Here is a 25,124-nt window from a genome sequence, read left to right as displayed (position 1 = left end):
GTGGGAATGTCTGACCGTGCTTTGAACACGGTTGTGATCTTTTAGTCCCGCGGCACGCGGTCTTCACTTGCATCTTGCCTTTATAACGAAAGAGCTGATAAATCTGATGATCCAACGGCCGATCGATCTCTGATCCAATTCAATGGCTCAAACTCAAGATCTCCGCCCAGTGTGCGTCCGCTCGCGAGACACCGTACCGCAACCCACAGAATGCATGTCTTGGAGGGGGCCGACGTAATATAACACGTGCGAATCCTCGCCTTCAAAGAGAGCATAATATTGAGTGGAAATGAGTCGAGGAATCGGATTACATTAAAATAAATCCGCTCTCCGAAGCTCGAAGCCCTTGAAAGGATCCCCAAGGAGAGAGCAGCCGCCAAGCAAGGGCAATTCCTACCCTCCTCTCCAATCGGCTGCATATCATTCTTCAGACGACGGCCTTTTTCGACAGATCGTCTTCGATTCGTTGATCCCGCTGGTCAGCAGACTTGGGATCCAGTTGTAGGGTTTCGCTTGGCCTCCCTTGAGCTAGCCCGCTGCGACAATGGCCGCCCAGCCGTCGAGCGTCGATAGATCTCCGCTTTCGGCTCAAGTGGTTGTGGATTCGCCTCTTTTTCGAGAAGTTGTTACTCTGGTCTTGCCTTGATCTTCTCTCTAACTTGGAGGGTTGGTGGTTCAGGTGGGGAACGCCTTTGTTCAGCAGTACTACCATATCCTCCAGCAGTCACCGGAGCTGGTTTACCGGTTCTACCAGGAAGGCAGCAAGCTCGGCCGGCCGGATGCCCATGGCGCCATGAGCTCGGTGACCACCACCGACGTTAGTACACAAAACCCTAATTGTTTTTTGCATATCTTTAAGAAAGTTGGAATATTTCCGCCAATAGATTTCATGTTGGATGAGAAACTTCTTGCGTTAAATTGAATAATACATGGGATGTAGGCGATCAATGCAAAGATATTGTCCATGGGCTTTGTCAGAGCGGAGACAAAGACGGTGGATGCCCAGGAATCTCTTGGCGGTGGGGTGACAGTGCTTGTGACGGGGCACCTTACGGGGGAGGACAATGTTAAGAGGGACTTCACCCAGTCCTTCTTTCTTGCACTGCAGGACAAGGGTTACTATGTATTGAATGACATATTTAGATTTGTTGAAGAGGTCAATCACCAGCAGGCACAGCAGGGCTTGGCAAATGGTACTGTTGCACCTCATGCTCCAAAGCAAGGTTCTTCTTTTAAATACCTTAAAACTTACAACAATAACAAAACAGTAATTCATAACTATTTGGTGTTGGTTTCATGAAGTTTTTGTCGTCATTGAAATATGTAAGAAGTCATATGTTTAGTTAAATTCAGAGTACTTAAATCTTTATTTATAGTTTCTATTAAGATCTTTTTACATCTTCTTTTATTCTTTTCTCGTATCACAAACATTAATTATTTTACCTCTTTTGACTACTGTATTCGGAGGTTTCATAAACATATGTCCATACAATCTTAAATGATTTTCTCTCATCTTATCCCCCATTCAAGTGATACCTAGTTGCTTATGATAAAAATATTTCTTTTCCCATCTTTCCTAAATACCTTAAAGTTTGATTGTCAAAATTTTCATTTGTTTTATATGGAAATTCTCAAAGTTTATTTCTTTTTACTCACAGATTTACCTTCAGAACAAGGCCAGCATGATCTGGACCAAACAACTTCATCTCAAGTTGAAGATGAGGAGGTAAATGAGGAGGAAGTCTATAATCCTTCAGACAATGGGGAGGTTGTGGAAGAGGAAGAATCGACAGGTGTGGTGATTGATGAAGTTCCAAACAATTCTGAATCAAATGTCGCCACTGCCCAAGAAGAGATGCCAAAGAAGTCATATGCTTCAATAGTAAGTGTCAAACATATGACAATAATAGTCATTTATCTAATATTCGGCTGATCACCAACTAAACGTTAAGTGTCTAATTTTAAGGAATAAAACGGTAAAAGTTCTTTCTTTACCATTTTTTCTTCTACAAGACTACTTAGAGTTCTACCTGTCATCATTCTAGTGTATTCCCACTAGTTAGTAAAGTTTATTAAATGGACTTAATATATACATATTTCTATGAAACATTGCAATTTTTTTTAGCAAGCAATCTGTTGGTCAGTTTATCTAAAAGCTAATCGGCAATGTACTTTTTTTATAGTACTGTTTTAGCACCACATATTGATGACAGTAACACAAACTTGATGCCTTTTTGGTTAAATGACCACTCTTTATGATATGAAACTTGATATCACCTGCATGCTTATAACATATAGGTGACTGTGCACCTCGCACCCAAGTCAGTGGTGCAACATTCATTTTTTCCTTCTTCCTTTCTCCATGAGCATATGATTTAACACCAAGTATCATCAGCATTATGAGTTGAAATTTGATCATTTGGACCTTTTGTAGTTCTCTATTTTGGGACTTACATATTTACATTTGGAGCAATGAATCTAGTTTTCATCTGAAAATGAGACATCGTGACTGAGAAGTCCTCAAATATATGATTTTAGTCCAGTGTTTTGGCCACACAGTTTATTGTAGATATATGTAATGTTATTTTCTACCAGTTCAACTGACCTTCAAAACGACAATAATTCCTGTGCAATTAACAGGACTCTATTAGAAGGATTTAGTTGTAAGAACATCTTGTTGGATCATGGATGCAGGTGAAAGACATGAATAATGCTTCTGTATCACCTCCAACACGTGCTCCTCCTAAGCCATCATCAATTAAGGCAGAACCTCAGGTACTCCCTGCACCTCCAGCAGGACCAGCATCTGATATGCCTACGTCCTGTTCTACCACTGTCGACAGCAATTATACTCAAGATGCAGAAGGTAATAATGGTCTTGTATCAAGCTAGATTTTTATCTATCAACTTCATTGTAACTTTGGATCCTGAATGTCATCCTTTATATGCTTTGTTTCAGCTGATGGCTATTCCATATATGTTAAAAATTTGCCTTTGGATGCAACACCTGCTCAACTTGAAGAGGAGTTCAGGAAATTTGGTGCTATCAAGCCTGATGGCATACAAGTTAGAAGCCACAAGGTTCTTTTCTGTTTCCTGTCCTTTGAAACCTAATTTTAATATCCCTACCATTTTTTTTCTAATTTTCAGTACATTAAGAAGAATGTTTTTGAATTATCTGCAGTTGCAAGGTTTCTGTTTTGGATTTGTGGAGTTTGAGGTGGCTAACGCTGCTCAAAGCGCAATAGAGGTGAATCTGTCATCAATTTCTATTTTATTTATTTGCTGCATGTTGCTTGAACTACTTTAGGGTGTCATTGGGTTGGATTCATGCGAGATCCAAATCTCAATCCAGTAATGGCTGAATTAGTCCATATCGAATATGTTAGATATTGAGTTGGATGTAGACTCTAAAATTGACCTTGGATTGCACTCCACATTCACATAGTCTATATACATCACAACAATCAAACATCAAACACCATTTTAGCTATGGATGAGCTCATCTGTATCTTGTATCACATGCCAATCAAACGTTTTAAACAAGAATCATGTCAGTTAAATTTTTTAACTAGATTAGTATATATCAATGTTAACTTATTGTGTTTTTTGGTTTCTGTATATGGATTTACAGCCATACCTAATATGACAAAATATTACTTACGTTATGGATCTATGCTGAACCCAACAACTTAATGGTTCGTATTATCATCCAAAGAATTGGATTGTATTCAGGTTGATAATTATGTTATTGAGGTACATTGACCACCCTAGCTACGAGTGCTTGACTTAGTGGAATAAGATACTTGGCATCATTATTACTTGACAACCTCATTTGGTTATGTCTCATTAATGAGGTTGAAAGGTTCTATTTGTATTTGCTGAATGCAGTCAACTCATGTGATACAATTTTCCTTGTTTTTTTTAATCTTCTTGCGAACATTTGTTGTCCTTATGATCTGCACGGTGCATTTTATTAGAGGTTTAGAGCTCTCATTTGGTTTCTTTGTGTTCATTAATACTTTTGAATTGGTTTCTTCTTGACTCTTCTGTCTTTCTTTCTCTTGTGCTCATTCACTATGGTCTATGGCGTTGTTATGTTTTTAGAATATATATGTACAACTTTTCACAGTGGCCTTTTAGTTTCTTGCAACCAAATGTTTTGCTTTAGCTCCCTAATGACTCCATTTTTTGAGATCTGTGGATTGTGGTGCTTATTGGTGCTTTTATCCAGCATACATCACCTGGTTGTTCAGCCTTTTGATGCTCAATGTAACGCCCCTGATTAGTTCCACATCGGAAGTGGGCAGATCCAAGATTGGCTTATATAGGTCTAATGAGTGTACTACTATCAACTTCAGTTTAAGCATTTTGATTAGTGGTTTAGACCAAACGAAGTTGATAGACTAGTTAGCTCATCAGGCCCGGGTCGTGACATTTGGTATCAGAGTCAATCTAGTATTTGGGCATGGTGAGATGGCTTGAGTAAGAAAGGGTTACCCATGGATGGAACCAGAGGACTCGTCACGACGTGGAGCCACCACTGGGCTACGTCTCACATGCACCATACTAGAGTTTGATCTGGGCTATGCTGGGCCTTGACGAGGATGTCAAGCTTTGAGTGGGGGATATTGTAACACTCATGATTAGTCCCACATCGAAAGTGGGCAGGACTAAGATTGACATATATAGGTATGATAAGTGTACTACTGTCAACTTCAGCTTAAGCATTTTGGTTAGTGATTTAGACCAAATAAAGTTGATAGGCTGGGCCTTAACGAGGACGTCAAGCTCAAACAAAGTTGATAGGCTAGTTAGCCCATCGGGCCCGGGTCGTGACACTCAAGGTGTGTAACATGGTTTTCTGATCCTAAAGGTAGTGGTAGTTTGCTAGCAGCTTTGAGAAAGATGGTTGCCTAGATTGTTACACCACCTCTATTCGAAAGAACTAAATTGATCATTCACAGCTCAAACTGCATTGACCTTAGAATAACTTAGGTAGAGCTGAGATAACTGAGAAGGAAGGTTTGAGTAATTTTGTCGTAACATCTGACAGATAATATCTTTGGGAACAAAGAAGGTAGGAGCATAATTTTAAATAGACGGCTGGATCTTTTGTTTGTGCTGGGTGATCACCTGGAATCCTATGGGTGCTTAAGATTCTTATGTGTTGCCTGTTTAAAGAGTGCCTTTAAAGCTTTTTTTTGTTGCTTAACAATTCTTATGTTTCATATGATGAACTTCATAGATTGGAGGACTATGAAATAATGAGCCAAGTGTTACTGGTTGACGTAATATTGCATGCACTGTAATCTATGTTGCAGCAATACTGAATACTTTTGGTGTCGCATGAGCTGTCAGTTTAGACTTGGAAGTGCCAAATGTTTTTTTAATCTTATGTCATCATTAATAGGAAAAACGACTTTTTATCAGCTTGATTATCTTTAGTTTTTTCGGTAGTTAGTATGTGTCATGAAAAGATTGGGAACTAGGTTTCTGTTATCGTAGATGATTATGTTGTAGTCAATATGACAACCAAAACTGATACAAAATACTGAGTTGCTGGGTTTATCTAGTTTTAATAGTCAATTATTCCTATAAGTAAATTAAATTGATTTTCAACAAATTGCATATAGCGGCAATATATGTTTATTTTATCTAGGTTTGAAACCATGACAATGACTTAATCATAGTAAGGGTATTCCATATGGTGGGAAACCTCAAGTCATTAGCATCCTGTTTTGTAGTTGTAGAATTAAATTTATATTTAGGCTAGCTCGCTAGTACTTGAATATTAATACTACGGAAGTATTTAATTGAGATATGAATGAAGATTGTGTTACTAAGCAAGGAAGACTGATATCACTTTCTTGGACTTTGCTGGGCTATTGGAAGTGCTTACATTTTCAAAGATTGATTTCTTCTTCTGCACATCAAATACAAGTCAAGCAGGCTAAAATTGTAGAAATAAACCTTCTTGTTAAGTGTTCTTGCTAACTGACTTTGCTAATTTACATGGCAGATTTAGTTGATTTCACAACTTTTGTGTATATTTCACTTGAATTATGAGCTTCTTCACCAATTTAGCAGTCACTTCTTGAGGAAGCTAGGAATTATTTGGTCTTTTATATGGTTTTCTTTCTGCATATGCATAGATAGAGTTTATTTAGAATTGTTTTTACGTTTCTCCTTTGCTCTTACTGAATTATGGTGTTCCTAACCATCTCACATATAATGCTTCTTGGTTCTTTGTTAAGTTTTTGTCTTCGCCTGCCAGCTAATTGTTGTGTGCATGACCACATTACTTCCCTTCTGATTGTTAATCAGTATGGTTTTCTTTTCATCTTTCATATGGTATATTCTGAATAAATGGCAATATAGAAATTAAGTTGGGTCATTATTTTTTGCAAAATAGCATCTTCTCTTTGTACCCCTTGCTAGGTTATTTGGTATGTGAATTTTACATGTATAGTGATTCATCATGTATTATGAGTGTCATGTTTAAGTCCACAAGTTCTATCCGTACATCACCCACCTATGGCCTATATGTCATTCATTATAGATGTAGATTGAACTTCACAAACAAAGTGGTGAGAAAAATCTCTAACCTTCATAGGATGTTAAAAATTCATAATTGTTTAATAAGGATAGGTAGTGGACATTGTTCTCTGTCGGTTTATAGAAATTGAACAACATAGTTAACGTTTCTTTCTGGATCATTGTGGATCTTATTTATACTTCATATTGGAAAATTGGACATTCAAAGCTTCAGCTTAAACTGTTATATTTTTTTGGCAACATACTAAAGAATTTGAAATTTAGATGATAGACCATGGTATATCATTTGGTTTTCTTTCTTTTTGTTTCCTAAAAAGAGATGCACCTATGTAGCAACATTTGCTACCACTTTGGTAACACTGAAGAGTATGACAGTAAATTCTATGGATTCTACAATATAATATACTGCAGCGACATACCATATTGGTCCAAGAGGGGACTGGTATGAGTTGACACACGATATTTAATTGCTAGAGTAAGCGATTGAAAAAAAAAGTTTTGTGGGAATATCCCACAATGAGATTCTCTTACAGAACTTAAAAAATAGAATAGGAATTTGAAGAGTACAGGTTTTTAAAAGAAAAAAGACATGAATCTTCGGTGGTAAAAGACTATGAGTAAGGTTTGCTGAGGTAAAATTCATGAGCCATTTTTGGTGTGAGCAAAATTACCTTGTATTTGTCATATCTTTGTAAGAAGTTCAGATTAGAAAGCCGATGGACCTGCTGTATTCTGAAGACAAGGTTAAAGTTTGATTAATCTTTTAGTCTGTGCTTTCTTGAGAGACCATCTGCTGCTTTTCTTATCAATTTCTTTTGACTTTGGGGCACCTTTATAACATTACATGATGAAATAACAACTAAGATCAGGAGATGACCACAAATTGGCCAGAAAATAAAAACGTAATTTCAAGGGTCTTCCAGAGAAAGAGTATAGACCTATTTTCTGGAACTTATGGAAGTGTATATTAGGCTAATCATAGGGTTAGCTGCCATTAGTTTCTGGTCTTATCCTTCCATACAGGCATCCTCAGTATATACAATCTACTTGCTACATAATCCTCAACATCAAATTTACCAAGACATGCCAGCTGTAATGTCCTAACTATTCGAGGTTGGCTACATCGAACTTTTTTTGCTATTGAGCAAAACAAACATTAATGGCAGCTGTGGAGCTTTTTTTTTTTCCTTTTCCTTTCCGGACCCAGCTAGGTCGAGGCAAAAATCTTTTTTCTGTTTTTCTTAATGAATCTGGTCGTATGGTATGAAAAACCATATGCTGATGTATGATGAAAGAAAAGAATTTTAGGTTCATCGGATTATTCAGTAGGTGATTTGGTGCATGGTTGGTTGCACCATGTTTTTTGGATCCATTTTGGTTTACACTAGTTAGAGAATTGGGTTAGAAGCGGATGTAATATAATTGTGAATACTGTTGTATCTGTTGCTAATTCTGCCATATCCTTTGATTTGCACCGTTATCTGTATCTTGTGGTGAAATGGGCCAGCTATTGGAATAGTTATTTTTCATATCAAACTGATATTAGATGGATTCTAAATGGAGTAATCATATATGTTTGTATTAACATAGATACATATCAGATCTATGATTGATATAGATTCAATTTGGATTCAAGATGGATACCAATGTGAGCTCCACGTTTATCTGATAGGTTGCCAACAAGTAACTGAGGAAAGGATGCAGATACACTCTTGTATAACTTTACCTGGCTTCAATTATGTATGAAAACAGATCTCAGAGATTATATTAAATTATTTTCCAAGTTCTATCCACACACACACACACACACACACACACACACATATAGGTATATATACGTACGTGTGTGTGTGTGCACATGTGCGTGTGCGTCCGTGCATATAATGATACAACTTCTATGCATTGTATTTTTGTTTGTTCAACCCATATACATGTTGGGACTATGAAATGGTACTGTCAGATCCATATTTATTTGTTGTATATCTTCAATTCCAAGTACAAAATGAATACTTGAAATTGATGGAAGCTGGTTAGTTAGAATAAGAATTTACTTTCCTGCTTCTTCAAGTTTGGAAAAGCAATTTTTATGATGAGTTTCTTTCAAACTGCAGGCCTCACCTATAATGATAGGAGGTCGCCCAGCTTATGTTGAGGAAAAGCGAGCTACTGGTTCACGAGGCAAGTGCTAGCTAGATAAACTCTCTATTCTAGACCTTTGCATGGATATTTACTTTTACATTATTCCACATTTTAAATTGTTTTCTTTCCTTCACTTGTAAGGTTACACAAATGGATTTATTTCTTTAAATTTTGTTTGTCTCCATAAGCACATTAAGCAATTCATCTACTCAAATGAACTGTACCACCTTATTGTAGGATATCATTATGGCATCGTAAGCTGAACATGAGAATTATCTGGACCAGATTATGTTGCTTCATGTCACCTGTTAAATTTTATGAGTCACTGATAGACGTGGCCACACGTTTTGATTTTTCAGCTAAATAGATGTCTCTGCCTGGATTATCTAATTATAAATTTGATTTCTGCAGTTGGTAACAGAGGAAGATTTGCACCCGGTAGAGGGGCTGGATTCCGCAATGATGGGAGAGGACGCGGTAACTATGGTGGTGGAAGGGGCTTTGGTAGAGGGGATTTCAACACCAGACCTGATTTCGGAGGCAGAGGTGGTGGTAGGGGAGGATATTCAAATCGTGGAACCGAAGTCGGATACCAGAGGGTTGATCATATGGGACCAAGCGGCGGTCGTGGAAGCCATACTGGCTCGTCAGGCATTAGTGCACCTGCCAAAAACTGAACGGAAGGGGGTGCATTGAGATTTTAGTTTCAATCTTATCGGTTGTTGGTTTTGACACTGGTTAGAATATATACCTAAATCAGTAATTTTCTTTCCTGTTGTTTTAGCAATGATTCAAGAGCTTTGAATGAGAGGTTTTGTTTTGGTTTTTTGCATACTATGATTGCTAGCGGCAATGCATGGTACAAATTTTCATTAGTAACTGTGTAGAATATGAATGCCGTGAAAATGTTGTTTAGATTGCACTTGATATAGTTTTTTTTTTTTAATTATCCTCGGTCTTGATGATGTAATATTTTTTGTTCTCTTTAATTTTTCTTTTGGCACATCCGAACAGGTGATTGAAATCAATTGGAAAATGCTTGAAATTGTTGCAGCTGGATGTAATATTGCAGTGTTTTCTACTTGCTCGGGATGGTGTGACGATTTTACTGCACAAGACTTCAGATTTCTCACACAAATGAGGTAAGCTGGTTCCGTTTGGTGGTTGGGGTCTATGTTTCTTGCGTTGAGGATTCAATCTCATATGTTCGTTATCCTTTAGTCTCTACGAAGATGCATGCACTCAGTCTCATTCGGATCAGATGTGCCCAAGTGATATATGAAAAGAAAGAAAATCTTTACATTATTTGCATTGATTCCATAATATAAGTAGAGAAGTAGAACTATGTGTTGTTGTATGGTGTGAGGTTCTTGCCTAATCTGCTAAATGAGTTGTTGTTCTTAAAGCCAAGATAACTAAATCAACAATTATGTGGGAGGAATCTTTGTCTTCTTGTTTGCACATTGATTTGCATAGTTCCTTATGTAGATTTTCCAAATCGTAATAACCCTTTTTGGAAGAAAAAAAAAAAATTTGTGCTAGTTGGGGAAGAAGCATGTTGTATCCATGTTTGTTTTCGTGGAAGTGTCAAAAGTCTCTTGTAACCTCGTCGAAATAGTGACGAACATCACATTGATGCCTCTACATTGTCAAAGTCTGGATTGACATCCTAAAGAACACGGCAGACTTTAGAGGCGTGTCAGCCTCTTTTTTGTCCTTCAAAAGTTTCACAACATTTTACATGTTGAAATCGAATTATTTTACTTGGATCTTAATCAATAGCTAAAAATTGATCAACATCTCCATGATAAGATCTATTTATGTATTAGATATCGAAAGAGAAATAAGATCTATTTATTAAATCCTGAAGGTGTGTGTGAAAGGACAAATAGTAACTTTGTCGTACAAGCTGATTCGGATGCATGTATGTTTTTTTTTTTCTCTAATTAAAATATATTTTATTATATTAAATAATATACATATATTAATACCTTTCACCTTATTTTTCATCTGAGACAATTATGTTGAAGAACAAAAACTAAAGCACCTTATGTTGTTGCCGAGCTTTCTTTCCCGGTGAGAACACCATCATCTTGTTCTTTTAATGGGGCAAGGGAACATCAAATTAGATAGAACATTATAGAGACATGGGGCTAAATTAGATGGGGAGATATGAGCAATTGTAGTACCAATCATTTTAATTGGTACATCATTAATTGATTTATATAACTAATGAAAATAGATTATGTTTTTTTCAAAATAATCGGCTTTCATTAACACGAATTCCCAGCGTTAGAAATTAATCATATCATTTTAATGTTTTCCTCGTAATAATTCTACACCGATAAAGAAACTGTATTAATGACATTGTTGTAATAGTTTATTTGATTTAAGTATATATATATATATATATATATATATATATATATATATATATATATATAATATTCTTAGTTATAAACAGTTGACATATTGCAATGAAATCTCATTTGGAGACGTTCAATTATTCTATTATTTTGATTTTTTTTAAAATATTTTATCAATATAATATAATATAATATAATATAAAATAGCTATAGAAATGTTTTCATGTGCATTGCCAACAAATATTTTAGGGGTATAAGATTTTTAAAAATAATATATTTTTTTCTTAAATACATACTAAAAAAATAAAAAGAAAAGGAAAACAAAAGGTTGGTTGTGAAAGAAAGGAAGGAGTACCAACTTCTTCAATGCCATAAAGCGCTCGACTCCGCTTTAAAGTGTGCGCCAATGTTGGTAGCTCACGCGAGAGAGAGAGAGAGAGAGAGAGATGACCGCTGGGCTAGTAGTCTACCGAAACCGGACCTACCTATCTCCCACCACCACGAGAGTAGGTGGCGGTGGCGGTGGCGGTCGTGTTCGATTTGGCCGCGTTCAACTTCAGTGGAGTGGTGGTGGTTGGCCTTCTCTCCGCTTGTCCACTTTCCGGCCCCGTGCGGCCGTCGAGGAGGGCTTCGTCCGGGAGAACGCTGGGAGCTTCTACGATCTGCTGGGGGTTCCGGCGAGCGGGAGCACCAGCGCGATCAAGAAGGCGTACAAGCAGCTGGCGAGGAAGTACCACCCGGACGTCTCCCCGCCGGAACGGGCGGCGGAGTACACTCGGCGCTTCATCGAGGTCCATGAGGCCTACGAGACATTGTCCGACCCGGGCCGCCGCGCGATCTACGACCGCGACCTGACCAGGAGTCTGCCTCTGGCCTTCTCAGCCAGTCGCTGCCGGTTCGACGAGGTCCGCTTGTGTTCTCCTTGCTTCTAGGCTCTGCAATTCTTCACGAAGCTGATACTTTGGGTACCCTTTCAATGTCAATCGAATGCGTTGCGAGAATGATTTGCTAAAGTTGCAATCTTTTGGTCCGGTTTCTCTTCTTAGCTTGCGTATTTTGGTGAATTCGACATTGTTTCTTTTAAGCAGCTAATCTCATGCCATTCGATCGTGAGAGATTTGTTAAAGCTGTGACCTTTCTAGTTGCCAAAACATTGAGTAAATTGTCCTTCTTTTTCGGTCGTTTTCTTTTAGCATTTAGGTTTTAGTAATTTTGGATGGTTTTAGGCCGCCGGAATTGGAAATTTCTTCTTTTAATCGTGGAATTGCTGATCTCGATTCAGTTGGACTTTGGCTATTTGTCAAAAGGTTTTAGTAAGATCTAATAGGCTGATGAAATGGTTGAACTGTGTGTTTAATCTTGATCGTAATGTCAAACCTTATGAGGATGGTTTTGTTCCCAAATTTATGTTCGTCCCGTCCGATCTGTTTCCTGTCACTTTCTAGAAGGTCACTGAATGATAACAAGTTACTGAAGATTCTTAGTACGTTATAGCTCAGATAACGTGCTCTTTGCTGCTGTGAGGAGAAGGATACTTCTACAAGTCATGCTAGCCTGTTGGCATTCCTTAAGTACATCCCAGTTGTCTATAATTTGTGTCTTTTTGTCATTCCTGCCCATTAGGTATAACTCCATCGATATACAGATCGTGATGCTTGTGATGGGTCTGCACAAACTAACAAATACTAATCCAGTCATTTGGGATTCAACCTCATGAAGATCATTCTTCTATTGAGGTTTTATGTTTCTTAAATATCTCAGCTTGAATTTTCAGCTGATTCTTGTCCTGTGGTTGCTTTTGTTTGGCATTTTAGTGAGGGAAGCTGTTGGGACAGGAAGATGGTTGGCTTGCCTTTCGATGTGTACAGTTCGTCAGTGAGTTTTATCTTTATGTTACAAGGAAATGTGAGGAGTCTAGGGTCCATGGAATTTCTAATTCTGAACTATTTTATTGCTGTGAATCCATACAAAAGTGTGATCTTGATAAATGGGTTATCTTCCACTACATCAAAAAACCTTTTGCCAGGTTTAGCTAAACGATAGAATCACGGTACTATTTGATATTCTTTGTGATGTAGTTCTAACTTTCTGTTATTTGTTTTCCCAAAGAAAAAGGAAAAAGTTTTTTTTTTTTCCTTTTCGACCACAGACTTGAAACAGGGAGTGACTCCCTGTAGCCAAGTGGTGGATTCGGCTGTAAGGAAAAGTGTTAATTGTTTATCTGCCATCCGATCAGCTAACTGTTCTCGCATAGTCTTAGGATCTGTAGATATTATTCTTCAGATGAGTCTGATTTCCCACTCTGTAGGACCTTGGTCATATCCAGGAGTATATTTAGAATGATTTTTATAGTTAGGTACCTTCTGAATCTTATTGAACCTGTTTCACAAATTTAAGTTCTTAAAGTTATTGGCATCCATAGAGCTGATCTTGTTTTTCGCTGAACAATGTTACTGTCTTTATCATTCTTCATTTACCTTTATGATTCAAGCTTTCTGACTTTAGTCTTGATGCTGTATCGCTATTGTTCTTCTTTACAGGAACCAGAAGAGAGATCAGGTTGGAGAAACCATTGGCAGGATCAGCTTACAGAGTTGAAAAGGCGAAGCATGAATGGCAGTTCCAAAGACAACTTATCTTGGGGAGCTCAAATGCGCAGACGAAGGGCTGAGTCATCTAGAGAAGAGGTTGCATAAGTTGATACGGATATCTGCCATCGTCTACCTACCTTCTGGAGTTCAAGAATTGCCGAGAGGCAATTTGCATCTATACCAAGTCATTTTATCTGATATCAGCCTGGTAATTCTAAACCACACACCTCATGCTCTCATTTGTTTGGGATCATTTGCTGCAGTTACTGTTATTAAGATTATAAGTTTAACCTTTCCCAATGGGATGGGATGAGTCATTGCTGCTTTACTCTCAAAGATAGCATGTCGCAAAATGATAATGCAGCTAATAGACATTGTACTCTCATCTTCCAAAGTACTATCTTGTCTATTAAAAATGGCCTGTTGAGCTCTATATTCTCTTGCAATAAGACTTTTTTCTGGAAACCGCTGTAATAAATGTGATGTCTCGAGAGCCATCGCTTGTATACTAACATCACTGCAAAAAAAACAGTGACCTCCCCAACTTGCCCACCGAAACAGTGATACTTGTGATATATACCATGATAAGTTAGTACATAAGAAATTGGGGAAGACATGTGAAGAAGGGGATGAATAGTCTGATTGAGGAGAAAAGGAGAAAAGAGAAGATGAGCTACTCTCTAGGATTGCTAAGGGATTTGTAGTCAGCAGAATTAACCAAATTGCTTTCCATATCAATGTTGAATCCTTTGCAAACAAACTGCGAAGCAGCATGCAGGGATTCACCTCCTTTTCATGTGTATCATTTCTTGTTCTTATCAGAGCCTCATTCTTTATGACTTTGTTGTTGTATGGCAACCTCATTCTTTCGGTCCTAGAAAAATATGAATCTTTTCTTGTAGAAAGTGCTAGAAAAAAGTTCAATGTTTGTGCTGCTTTCAGATATGTCTCGTGTCAGTCACACATTGAATGCTATTAGGAGAGATATATAAAAGCTTGATCAGACAAACCATGCAATGGATCACAGGATTAAATACCATGTTCTTGTTGGATCCAAGCTTTTGTGTCCTGCAGAAGAGGATCTATGCGTTTCTTATTCCGTATCAGTGTATGCTCAATATGACATATTGAGCGGTACGCCTAAAAATGAGCATGGCTTAATCCAAAATTAATTCAAGATTGTAGCTCGGTCCACCTACAATTTGGTTCGACACAAGAGATGTGATTTGGTCCACCTACAATTTGGCCTAATCCAAATGCGATGTGAACCAAGATTTCCCTAATTTGATCCCCAACTTGGATTAAGCCAATTTGGTCCACCTAAAATTTGGCATCCCTGAGCTGCCATGGCATTGGGCTTCGCTCCTAGGCTTCTTCTTCTCCGATGCTTATCGACATTGAGAAGAGCTCGGTCAACCTCATCGATTCTATAGCCTTCGAAGCTCTTCTCTCCACCTAGGCCATGATCGGCTCGGGGATTAGTTTTTTTCTCCGCCCAACCATCGACTCTTGACGAAAGGCAAAACCCAACTGCCATATACTATCGGTGCATGATTCTCCCAGACAATCCCTTCCTTTTTCTTTAGTGCGAGGGCTTGTTTGTGAAAGATGCTTCAATTAGGATCTAATGATATAATGAGATAGAGCTTTACTCTTGAAATTGATTAGTATTAGTCGGTACAAGTCGATAGCAATTGAAATTTCGATCGTTACCGCTCGATACGGGGCCAAAAGCTTAATACTACCTGGTAGCGGATGGTCCACGTGCCAATCTACTAGTAGACCTAACGTACCGAGTGGTATGGTACGATTTTACAAACCCTAATTACACTCCATAAATCCTATTTCTATTTGTTGACTGACTCTATTATTAATCACCAAAAGAAGAAAGGGAATTGTATACAAACCACTGATAAATCTCAGATATGGAAGGCAAATCTGTATCAAAAGAATCCTAAGTAGTAACACTGTAGATTTCTCCTTGAAGACTCGCATGAGAACTCTTACTGTCCCATTCTTGATCAATGCCATGACTTCCTTTGAGAAAACAATCAATTGGAAAGCAAATGTAGCTTCCAAAGAGAAAGCCAAAACACAAGTTCCAGCAGTGTATATATATATATATATATATACTCTATGAGTGATATATAAAAATATCACTGAAGAGGAACAACCCCCACACCAAGAGTACCACTTCTTCACACACAATCAATCTATAAGTGCCCCAACCATCAAGAGAGGGGCAAGTGTCCGCTCTCTTGTCCATCTTTGTAGCTCTTTGGGCACATCAATGCCAAAGAACACATGGGTTTATATATTACAATGATTCATTTCCAACCCAGTGGTGGAAGCATTCATATGGATTTATTTGAGACATACATGCACCTAAAAAGCAGCATCATTGAAGCTGAATTAAATAAGTTGTTTCAGACAATAGCTTCAGTATAGTTGAAGAAGTGCAAATAGGAAAATTGAAGGTGTGTTGGGGGAATGGGAGAGCAGTTCTCCCTCTGTTTAAGGTGTTAGATCTGGACCAGAGTTGATCACCATTTGTCTATTAGGACTGCCTGTCATTGCCTGCATGGGAATGCTCATTACACCAGACAAGAAGTATAAATGAGCTATAACTAATGCTTCTTCTTGGTCAAGTTATTGGCCTATTTGTGTCCTAAAAATATGAACTTTGTATATGTTAATGTATACTGACTGATGGATGCTCATTTTTTAATGTGTGAGATTGCAAATCAACTAGCTGATGTATGTAACTTATGGTTTGTCTTTCTTCCTAATAGTCTAAACAATTTTGGCTCTGATCTTGGTACACAAGCTAAGTTGACAAACAATCCAATTGAATCCAACTCAAATCAAGATTTGAGTCAAGGTTGACTAAATTCTAGCTAACCCTATGCCTATTAAGATAAGTAAAACCCTAAAAGAGAGCAAACCTTTTTTTTATTAAATCACAAAAATAATTATAATTAATTATAATATTTTATCATAAAAAAACTAGTATTTGTTGGTATATCATTCGATGATCGATATGATCCTACTTAAGAAATTAAATATGTATAATTATACACATCGATATTATCGCATAACTTAGTTCATGCGAGATGAGATAATGTCTCTCCGAAATTATAAGGAAAAGATATTGTATATCAAAAATCATGTATTATGTATTGGTCGAACGAACCATTTTTTTCTAAACAAATTTTTGGTATATATTTTATAATATATATATATATATATATATCTTGATATATTAATTTTTTTATTTTATTTTATGATCAGGTGGCCAGAGTAGTACGAATCACGATGCTCCATTTTAAAGAGGCGGTGGAGGTGGCCCGGGAGAGTGATGGGAAGGGATGGCAAGAGGGCGGAAGAGGAGAAGGACGAGACATGGTGGATTAGCATCTTGTGTCACTCTCAGAGGTAGGCCAAAGCAATGGCTTAGCCCTGCACATGCGACCACGTAAAAGTGTTCTTTTGCCATTCTCCTTTCTCTGCCCTTCTTTTTTCCCCCATTCCTCCCTTTACAGGATGGTGAACTTTGTCTGCGCTCGTACTGCACGCAAACGCTTAAGCGATAGACGAATGATTCCGGACCTGATGCAGCAAATAAATCCTTCCTCGATCCCAGCGAGCAGTCAATGATTACGATGCTGAAGAGAATAGAGATCCGACTCTGATCTGTGATGCTTCCAATTCACTCTTGACTTGTGCGTAACTCCAATGATTGCAAGAGGGATGAAATCTCAGCAAGTCACCGGAACTTTAACCTTTCGGTTTTCTCCATGAGCAGTGGTTCGAGCAGCAAGTCGTTGGTAGACTTGATTAAGAGGTGGAGAAGAAGGGGGATGGATGTACAAAAAGCTCGCTTCCAATCATGTCAAATGCGTATATTATTTTGCTTCCACTGGTGGCATGTGGTTCTGTCAACAAAAACCCAACAAGTGTGTTCATAGAAGCCATGTTACTGAGCTTGAAGCATCAAAGGAAAGGAAAAGAAGAGAGAGAGGTACAAGAAGATTACCAACCCTCACGCTCTTCAAATAATATGTGAGAGATATAATTAAGAATCAAAAATATTCTTTTTTTATTTAAAAAGATATTATTTTTAATTACTTGTCAAAAGGAAATACAAATTCAAATGGTTTTGATGTTTTCTGAAGGAAACCTCTGAAGAGGTACAGTAAGGAACAATCCTTTCTTCTCCGTTTATCTTGGAATCTTTCTTCTCTCCGTGCTTTTAATCTTCTGATCTGAAACCAGAAGATGTGAGCTGAAGCCTGAGATCTTGTCACCGCCACTAACCGATCCAGATCTCTTCTTTACCTTTGGTTTTGCGCCTCTCTCTCTCTCTCTCTCTCTCTCTCTCTCTCTCTCTGCACATTTTCGACTACCACCACCACCACCACAACCTCATTCTCTTCAAGAACTTTTTGACCTGCCTAATTCTATCGTCAAAATCCTTCCTTTGCCGTTTGACGAAATTTTCGGCTCAATTGTACGTGTTAGGAATGGAAAAGGAGGGATTTTGGGGCCTACAATGGCAATCCACCGGTGCCAAACTACCGCCGGAGTTGAATTCTGGGCCCGCCGCCAGCGACCAGTTGCCGCAGCGCTTCCTCCACCTCAATTGGAAGCAGCCGATGGCCCACGACGCCGACTTCGAGTCGGCGCTCAGCTCGCTCGTCTCCTCGCCGTGCTCCAACCCGCCGGCCTCCGCCGACGGCAGCGGTATCGGAGAGCTCATAGGTCGGTTGGGAGGCATCTGCAACTCCAACGACATCTCGCCGAGTTCTCGATACCGTAGTGCTGACGCTTCTTGTTACGGCACTCCGCTGAATTCCCCACCAAAACTCAATCTTTCCGTGATGGATCACCGGCAGCAGGGAAGAGGAGGGCCACCGATGCCGGTGAATCGAGTGCCCGGACCTCATCTCGGGCCACTTTCGGCCGAACCGGGGTTCGAGGACTGCGCCGCAAGGCTTTCTTGCTTTGCAGGAAGGAGTTCGGGGAGTTTCGCAGGCCAATTCGGGTTCCTGGAGCCCGGAAATCTTTCGGAGGCCTCGCGCAGCGAATCTCCGAAGGCAGGTTTTGGGTCTTGCGTGGGAGTTGGACAGAGCAGGAGCGAACGCCCTGCCCATCTGGAGACGGAGATGAGGTCGACAATTGGTGGATCTTCGACAGCGGAGGAGTCCGAGCTCGGAAATGGCCCGGAGGAGTCGTCGTTGTCCCATCGGATGACGGCGGAGGCATCATCCCTGAGAGGTATCGCTGACAACAATTCAGGGAAATGGAAGACAGCGGCAAAGCGGAAAGGAAGGGAGGCACCTTTATCTTCTTCTGCCACTAATCCCCCTGCTAATGTATGGTTGAATTGACTCACAATTCTGCTTCTTTTGCCAATCTTTATGCTAATTCCATGTTCCTCTCAAATGCAGATGACAGAGGAGGAGAACTCCGATGCAAAGAGATGCAAATCGGCTGACAGAAATGGAGGTGCAAAGAATGCGGCGGTGAAGCCGAAGACGGAGCAGAATGGAGATCCTGGCCACCGCGAGGGCAAGGATAATGATCACAAGCCCCCTGAGCCACCGAAGGATTACATCCATGTGAGGGCGAGAAGAGGACAAGCCACTGATGCTCACAGCCTCGCCGAGAGGGTAAGGAAAACGTGGCTCAGTGTTCATCTCCGTGTCTTGCACTTCACAATTTACTGGTCCCGAGTTCATAAAATGCCTTCTTCCACCAGGTTAGAAGAGAGAAGATCAGTAAGAGGATGAAGTTTCTGCAAGATCTTGTGCCAGGTTGCAACAAGGTAAAATGGTTTCTTCTGTAGATCTCAGATCATCACTCCCTAGCTTCATGTAATTAGTTAGTCATGATAATTTCGGAATTGCAGGTGACCGGCAAGGCTGTGATGCTTGATGAGATCATAAACTATGTGCAGTCACTGCAGCGGCAAGTCGAGGTATCAACATTGTGCTCGGATTGAACTTTGCATTACTTGTAATCTAGGTTTTCACCTGAACCCAATTTCTTGGTTTCAGTTCCTATCCATGAAGTTAACCACCCTGAATCCCCAGATGGATGTTAGCATGGAAAATTTCCTGCCAAAAGATGTAAGCTTGTGCAATCTCCTTAGTTCTAGTTCCATCCACACTCATCGACTCAAGTAATGTATGCCTTAACCATCTGCAAATTCAGATGTATCAATCTCGTGGACTGATGCCACAGCCAGTTTATCCGGCAGAGATAGGCACAGTGTTGTCGTATGCTCACCAGCCTCAGACTATCGCTCTCCAGAGCGTCATGACATCCGGTCTCGAAGCGCAATTCTCCTTGAATTCATTACAATCCTCCTTACGACAGTCTCAGAGTATGCAACATGCCACCACGGACGCATACACAGATGCTCCCTCTCAGGTAAACGACGTAGCCCATTCAATACAGAACTGATTTATCATCAAAAAATCTTTAAACAATACGTTGTGTCATGTGAAAAATGTTAATCAACTTTCAGCTTGGGGGTCTTTGGGAGGATGACCTGCAGAGTGTTGCTCAGACTGGCTTTGGGCAGAACCATGGTAAGCAAATTGGCACGGTAATGGATTTGTTTGGCTAGTTCATGGATTGAAGATTTTAGGGTAAGTCTGATATTTCATCATCTGATGCAGGCCAAACGCACACTAGTCACATGAAAATTGAACTCTGATCATGTGATTTCAGAGTAAAGCCTTCGTATATAAATGAGACGTGCTTTGAAATAGCATTGTGAAATTTTTGCTAATGACCATTAGGTCTGCGCTCGTAATTGATGTGGAGATTTCTTTTCAAAAGCACAGGTAAGATTGTAACAAATGAAAACAAGACGGTGCAGGATTTCAGTATGAAGATGTGGTTCTGTACTCCCATAAGTGCCATGTTCATAAGTTCATGAAGGTGTTTTCATGGTTATGTGCTGCAACTCTCCTGCTGCTTCCAGCGATTTGACGCTATCGCATATTTGGACTTTGGACTGCAGTGAGAATCCGTAAGCCCTTTACATCTTAGTACTTCCTGCTTGAATAGGAGATATTCCCACAGAATCTGTAAAGTATTTCCTTCCTTGTATGGACCACCTAACAGTAGAAGTACTACACTCACATACTGATCGAGTTGTATGCTCTCAAGATAGACTGACCTATCATGAGAAGAATAGCATCAAAATGACCAGGTTGGCAAAAGCTTTTGAATTTGACAAGTATCTCTCAAGTTGAAAAATTCCTTGTTCAGAATTATTTTTCCATATAGCTTTACAGTTCATTGAAGGAAGAAAAAGGTGGAATTAGATTCCTTTCAGCAAGTTAAATCATTGTCTCTCATCCTCACAGGACTGTCATGTTAGATCGGTTACCTTCATACATTATCTTGCCAGTGATTTCCCTGTGAACTAAAGCCATAACTGATGCTTTGTTTCTTCTTATCAGAACCAACCTAGACAAGGATGAGGGCCATGATTGTTAGTGGATTACTGCATCTTGCTGCAATTTTTTCGGACAAGCATCATGGAGTGTTTTCCCTGTTGATGTGATGCCAATCGAACTAAAAATCATCAGATGTGATGTTCTGTTTTCGATCAGGTCCGGAACGTAACACCTTGAGAACAGTTTTGTGTTGGTAATTATTCCCTTCATTAAACATGATTGCAGTACTCAGCCATGAACTCCATCAGTCATGTACTATTGACTGTATCCTCTCTTCCCTTTCAACTCCACAAGCTGTGGGGTATTATCAAATACTCCAATCATCCTAAGCCATGAAAGACTCATGAAGCTCAGAATTCCCAGCAAATGTCTCTTTCCCTTCGTGATGTATCTTTTCTATTCTTACTTAAGATCTTGGCTCTTTTATCTAGTTGCATAGATGTATAGAAGAATCATAATGGTTTCATGTAGCTGCTGCATGTTGATTGGTTTCCCTTATGCTGGAGATCATTTTGATCTTATTCTGTGGAGATTAAACTCTCCCTATCTGAAACATAAAGCAGTAACAGCTTTGTTTCCTGAACTTTTTGACATGATAGACTCTCCTTCTTCCTGTCCTTCACTGGGAAGAGGCCAAACGAAAGTGTACTGTCTGCAATGGAGTGGACACTGCTTCAGCTGATCCACTTAAGACATTTGCCCCCCCAAACAACATCTTATAAATTTCCAAAACAACATGTAGATGCAGACCACAGGAAAAAGCCAAGTGAACATCTGCTACAGGCATTTCTCTCTGGCCATTTCTCTCTTTCATGGATCAGGTTGGATCTCTAAGGAATGTTAGTCTCTGTGTAGACCATGTTTTGCCAATAAGATTAAGGTAATGGACATATACTTGGATTCCATGATGCTGGAGATGCTTCAGCCTCACTGTCCAACATCAGGTCCCTGTCATGGATGAGCAAGCTAAATTCCCATATCTTGAGTGTTCAGTGAGACATCACTGTCAACCAACTGGCAGTGGTGCTGTCACTTGTGGCCAATCCACTAGTGCCATTCACATTGTTACTGTCTGTTTATGCAACATGATTTGGGAGACATTTCTGAGGTGCTTCAAGTGTCAAGAGGTGTGGAAGATGATTAAATGTACTGGGTGTTGATAAAGCAGCTTTTGCAACACTCAAAGTTACTCCTTCATTTGAAATGGAATTGGATGAACTTATAAAGTATCAATTAAGTATTTTAATCTAATCATTCGTGCTCAACAAGTTAATATGTTAATTAGTTCATGGGTTAGGTCATGATATATAGTATCAAAACTAGTATGATATTGCATCATATCTTAAATCCTTAAGCATGAGAGAGATTATAATATCCTGATTTATTCTTCGACATTAAAAGTAGGAGACGAATTAAAGTATTTTGAGTTTTACGTGACGTGGGTATTATTATTATCTCGAATTTAAGTATTTTGAGATGAAGATTAATTTTGAATAAATAAGTGACTTAATTATCTTACCGAATCGATCGATATATATAATATAATAAGTAAACAAAAAAAAAAAGAGAAAATGACTTGCACATGCATTGTCACGTAACAGCTGCTCGATGATGGTTTTGTGGCCATGAAAAAACAAGATGAGATCGACAACATTTTAGTCTGTGATCGATGGAAATGCCACATAATGCGCATTTAAATTCACAATTAGATTTGTAATAGAAACTATTCGATTTGAATTAATCGATTTAACTCGATTCCTTAACATAAATGATTCATCAAAGAGAGGCAGTGTGATCGAATAAGATGAATCAATCTAATTTGGGCCAACAAAATCCTTTTCACTTGCTATAGATCGTAATGCTGGTGATGTCAATCTCGACTCGTATTAAGCAATTAATTCATAGGTAATTCCTGCTTGATTAGGGATAATAGCCATCAATCTTGTCGATCTCATATCTCTGGAAATAATATCATTCGTGGGTTAAGTATGAGACTGACAAAACCGATGGGTTGTACGCAGAGGGAATCAAATGGCTGCGATGGACCACATGGAGTTAGACATGTCGATTAGGTCCCAATTCGTATGGCCTGCAAGAATTGTTTGACGGATAATTTGGACTATGGTGGATTGACAAGTCATGGATTAGAGTGAGGTTCGTGGCATGTCATTATCTATCCATCTATCTACTTTTGAAATCCCACAAACAGCAATTTCAATGGGAATTAATGACATGGCTGATACAGTACACCACGAGCCACTCACCAATCCCATAACCACAAATAACATAATTATAATATAATCATGGTCTAATTCGATATCCCAAACACTCATATATTTTTACGATGGATCTCTCGCGAATTTTAAGATTGACTTATAAGGGACTGAGGAGTATATTACAAAAATTTTAGTTTAAGCATTTTGATCCATGATTTGAACTAAACGGAGTTATTGGCTAATTAGCCCATTAAACTTAGATCGTAATATTTTGTAACTCTCCCCAATTAATTAATAAAGACTAAGATTGACTTATAAAGATTTGATGAGTGTACTACAAAATTTTAACTTAAATATTTTAATTAATTATTTAAATCAAATGAAATTATTGGTTAGTTAACCCGTCTGATGGTAGAATATAATGTTAACGTATAACTTGAATAAAGAATAAAGAGAGAATCTTTATTATGTGTTATATATATTATGTTATATATATATATATATATAAACTAAAGATTTTTGCCGACAATTGCTTTAGTATATAAAGATTCAAACCTATAAACTTCTCTTATATTTTCTTTATTTTGACAATGTAATTGCTTATAAAAGAGACGATATATATCACACTTGATGCGGATGATTCTTGAAGACAGAATTTTATGCTCAGTTTTGATCCAAATTGTTGCATCTGATCATCGTTAAATGTGATATGTTTCCTGTGTTAGTCCTCCACATACCAACAGCCCACGGTAGCTGACTCAAAGCAAGCTGCTACTATAATGAGACATGGCAAGTGCCATAATGCAGCGCAGACGGTGGCGAGTCCAAATCGGGGGGTTGGTGACGAGTCGCGGTGGTGCGCGGAATGAGCGCAAGAGCCAAAACACATCACTCGACTATGGCTCTCAACTCTACGTGCCATGTTGGTGGCCGCAAAGCCACACTGCCGGTGGCGCACTTAGAAGAGGAATCTATCCACGGCCGAGTTCATGGAGCTGTACGCTAAAACGCGTGATTGAGTCGGTGCACATGACGAGATTCTTGTTTCGTGACGCGTGTGTCGAAGGGTAGCTTTTGTTATCGTCGCGGCAAGTATTCAATACCGTATCTGTATTTGTATTTGTAAGTCGGAATACTATTTGAGTTGGATGTTGATTGCAAGTTAATCGAGGTTTTCTTTTGTGTTTGTCTCAGTATAATCTCTTAACATCAGCTAACAATACATTTGTTCAACTCTAAAAAGGTCAAACCTCGTAAATTTTATCATTCAATGCTTAACTTTGTTTATATCTAAGTGTTCAAGGATCGTACTCGAGGAGTTCTTTTATAATGGGTTTTATGTACCATAAGAGAGATTTGTATGTTTATCCTGTACTCGGATCGCGTTTGACTTCAAATACAATAGATTCGTTTGACCTTATTATCATGATCTAGTTGTTGGTCATGATAATAAAGTATCGATCATATGATGTTAAGGTTACGATCACATGGTATTGAGATATTTAAGTATTGATCATGTAATGTTGAGATATTAACCATACGATATTGGGATGATAGCTCATATGACACGAGGTATGAATAGATATCTATTATACGATCTTGATATGCCTATCTATAATATTATTTGATTACATGATACAATAACAACTCAGAATCAATAGAATTGGAACGTTGTAGATTTACCTTCGATGTAAGTTCTATAGTAAATATCCAAATAAAAATCAAAGAATCAAATTCTTATCAAATATACAAGAATTTTGATTCCAAACAAATTATTTT

At 38.7% G+C, this 25,124-nt stretch overlaps 3 protein-coding genes across 5 annotated transcripts; all 3 read left to right on the top strand.

Annotated features, from left to right (window-relative positions):
• The first annotated feature begins 312 nt into the window (after positions 1–312).
• Positions 313–9,624, top strand: LOC135595823 (nuclear transport factor 2-like). 2 transcript variants are annotated; one of them, XM_065087224.1, is made up of 9 exons: positions 313–595; positions 680–817; positions 941–1,193; positions 1,659–1,882; positions 2,695–2,866; positions 2,960–3,081; positions 3,185–3,250; positions 8,670–8,736; positions 9,109–9,624. In XM_065087224.1, the coding sequence occupies exons 1-9, from the start codon at positions 545–547 to the stop codon at positions 9,372–9,374; spliced, it is 1,359 nt and encodes a 452-aa protein (XP_064943296.1). In that variant the 5' UTR covers positions 313–544; the 3' UTR covers positions 9,375–9,624. The 2 variants fall into 2 exon arrangements, with proteins under 2 accessions (XP_064943296.1, XP_064943295.1); XM_065087223.1 differs by having other exon boundaries at positions 941–1,223.
• Positions 9,625–11,455: 1,831 nt separating this feature from the next.
• On the top strand, positions 11,456–14,087 carry LOC135595821 (chaperone protein dnaJ 20, chloroplastic-like). The gene is made up of 2 exons (XM_065087221.1): positions 11,456–11,968; positions 13,604–14,087. Exons 1-2 carry the CDS (start codon positions 11,510–11,512, stop codon positions 13,757–13,759), a joined length of 615 nt encoding a protein of 204 aa, XP_064943293.1. The 5' UTR covers positions 11,456–11,509; the 3' UTR covers positions 13,760–14,087.
• Positions 14,088–17,041: 2,954 nt separating this feature from the next.
• Positions 17,042–22,358, top strand: LOC103968480 (transcription factor bHLH78). 2 transcript variants are annotated; one of them, XR_010480663.1, is made up of 11 exons: positions 17,042–17,376; positions 17,460–17,675; positions 18,176–19,029; positions 19,105–19,326; positions 19,416–19,481; positions 19,566–19,634; positions 19,714–19,785; positions 19,871–20,089; positions 20,187–20,250; positions 20,341–20,696; positions 21,133–22,358. XR_010480663.1 is itself a non-coding variant. In XM_009381717.3 (10 exons), exons 2-10 carry the CDS (start codon positions 17,519–17,521, stop codon positions 20,376–20,378), a joined length of 1,761 nt encoding a protein of 586 aa, XP_009379992.2. In that variant the 5' UTR covers positions 17,042–17,376; positions 17,460–17,518; the 3' UTR covers positions 20,379–20,943. The 2 variants fall into 2 exon arrangements, 1 of the variants encoding a protein (XP_009379992.2); XM_009381717.3 differs by lacking the exon at positions 21,133–22,358 and having other exon boundaries at positions 20,341–20,943.
• The last annotated feature ends 2,766 nt before the right edge of the window (positions 22,359–25,124 follow it).

The sequence above is a fragment of the Musa acuminata genome, chromosome BXJ1-10, assembly GCF_036884655.1.
Source record: "Musa acuminata AAA Group cultivar baxijiao chromosome BXJ1-10, Cavendish_Baxijiao_AAA, whole genome shotgun sequence".
Taxonomy (NCBI): domain Eukaryota; kingdom Viridiplantae; phylum Streptophyta; class Magnoliopsida; order Zingiberales; family Musaceae; genus Musa; species Musa acuminata.
Note: the sequence above shows the minus strand (reverse complement) of the source record. Positions and strands in the feature narration are given on the sequence as shown.